This window comes from Humulus lupulus, chromosome X (genome assembly GCF_963169125.1).
Source record: "Humulus lupulus chromosome X, drHumLupu1.1, whole genome shotgun sequence".
NCBI lineage: Eukaryota > Viridiplantae > Streptophyta > Magnoliopsida > Rosales > Cannabaceae > Humulus > Humulus lupulus.
Window position 1 is genome coordinate 141,452,442 of NC_084802.1, and position 1,041 is coordinate 141,453,482.

The 1,041-nt window shown below is 38.2% G+C and overlaps 1 protein-coding gene across 1 annotated transcript; it reads left to right on the forward strand.

Annotated features, from left to right (window-relative positions):
- Nucleotides 1-245: 245 nt before the first annotated feature.
- Nucleotides 246-794, forward strand: LOC133806326 (uncharacterized). Its single transcript, XM_062244442.1, has one exon. It carries the CDS (start codon nt 246-248, stop codon nt 792-794), a length of 549 nt encoding a protein of 182 aa, XP_062100426.1.
- The last annotated feature ends 247 nt before the right edge of the window (nt 795-1,041 follow it).

Below are 1,041 nucleotides of genomic sequence, written 5' to 3' on the forward strand. Positions count from 1 at the left end.
TTCATATTCTCCAGTCGCCGCCTCCTCTGATTTCTCCGATCGAATTTTTTTCGATTTCTTCATTCCTACTTTGTCGTGCATTCCTTATTCAAACTCCGACGAGTAGTGTTTTCTCAAACTCATATTCTTTTCCATTTTGATTCAATTATGTTCTTCTTTCTCTCTCCTTTTTTTTTCTTTAAACTTGTTCAGTTCATCTTCGACGACTACCATTCTTGGTTTGATCAAGATTCAATTTCTCGACAATGTCTTCTGAGACACGTGGATCACCTGGTACAACTCCATTAGTAGAGGATGAGTCCTCTCCTCCTTCTGCTTCACAAATCACAGGGAATCAGACTTCTCATGTTTCCAACTCCAGGAACCCCCTTGAAGATCCAGCTGATCCCTACTATCTCCATCATGCTGATAACCCCGGAAACATTTTGGTTTCTCAACCTTTGACTGGCCAAGAAAATTACGCATCTTGGAGTCGAGCAATGAGGCTTTCAATTTCGATAAAAAACAAGCTAGGCTTTCTTGATGGTTCAATTCCTAAACCTTCTCTTTCTGATTCAGTTTTATACAATGCTTGGATCGGTAACAACAATATTGTGATATCTTGGATATTAAATTCTGTTTCTAAAGAAATTTTTGCAAGCAATTTGTATAATGAGTCTGCTGCAGTCATTTGGACTAATCTTCGGGTCAGATTTCACCAGAAAAATGGACAACACATATTCAATCTTATAAAGGAATTAATGAACCTTAAGCAAGATGTTCTATCCATCAACATGTATTACACCAAGCTTTAGACAATTTGGGAGGAACTCTCAAATTATAGACCTTCCTGTACATGTAATAACAGTACATGTGGTGGACTCAAGAAATTACAAGAACATTACCACATGGAATACATAATGTCCTTTCTCATGGGGCTTAAAGACTCTTATTCCCAAGTTAGTGGAAACGTTCTCCTCATGGATCCTTTGCCTGAGCTCAGCAAGATTTTTCACTTGGTTACTCAGGAAGAAAATCAATGGAGCAGCACCAATAATGCCA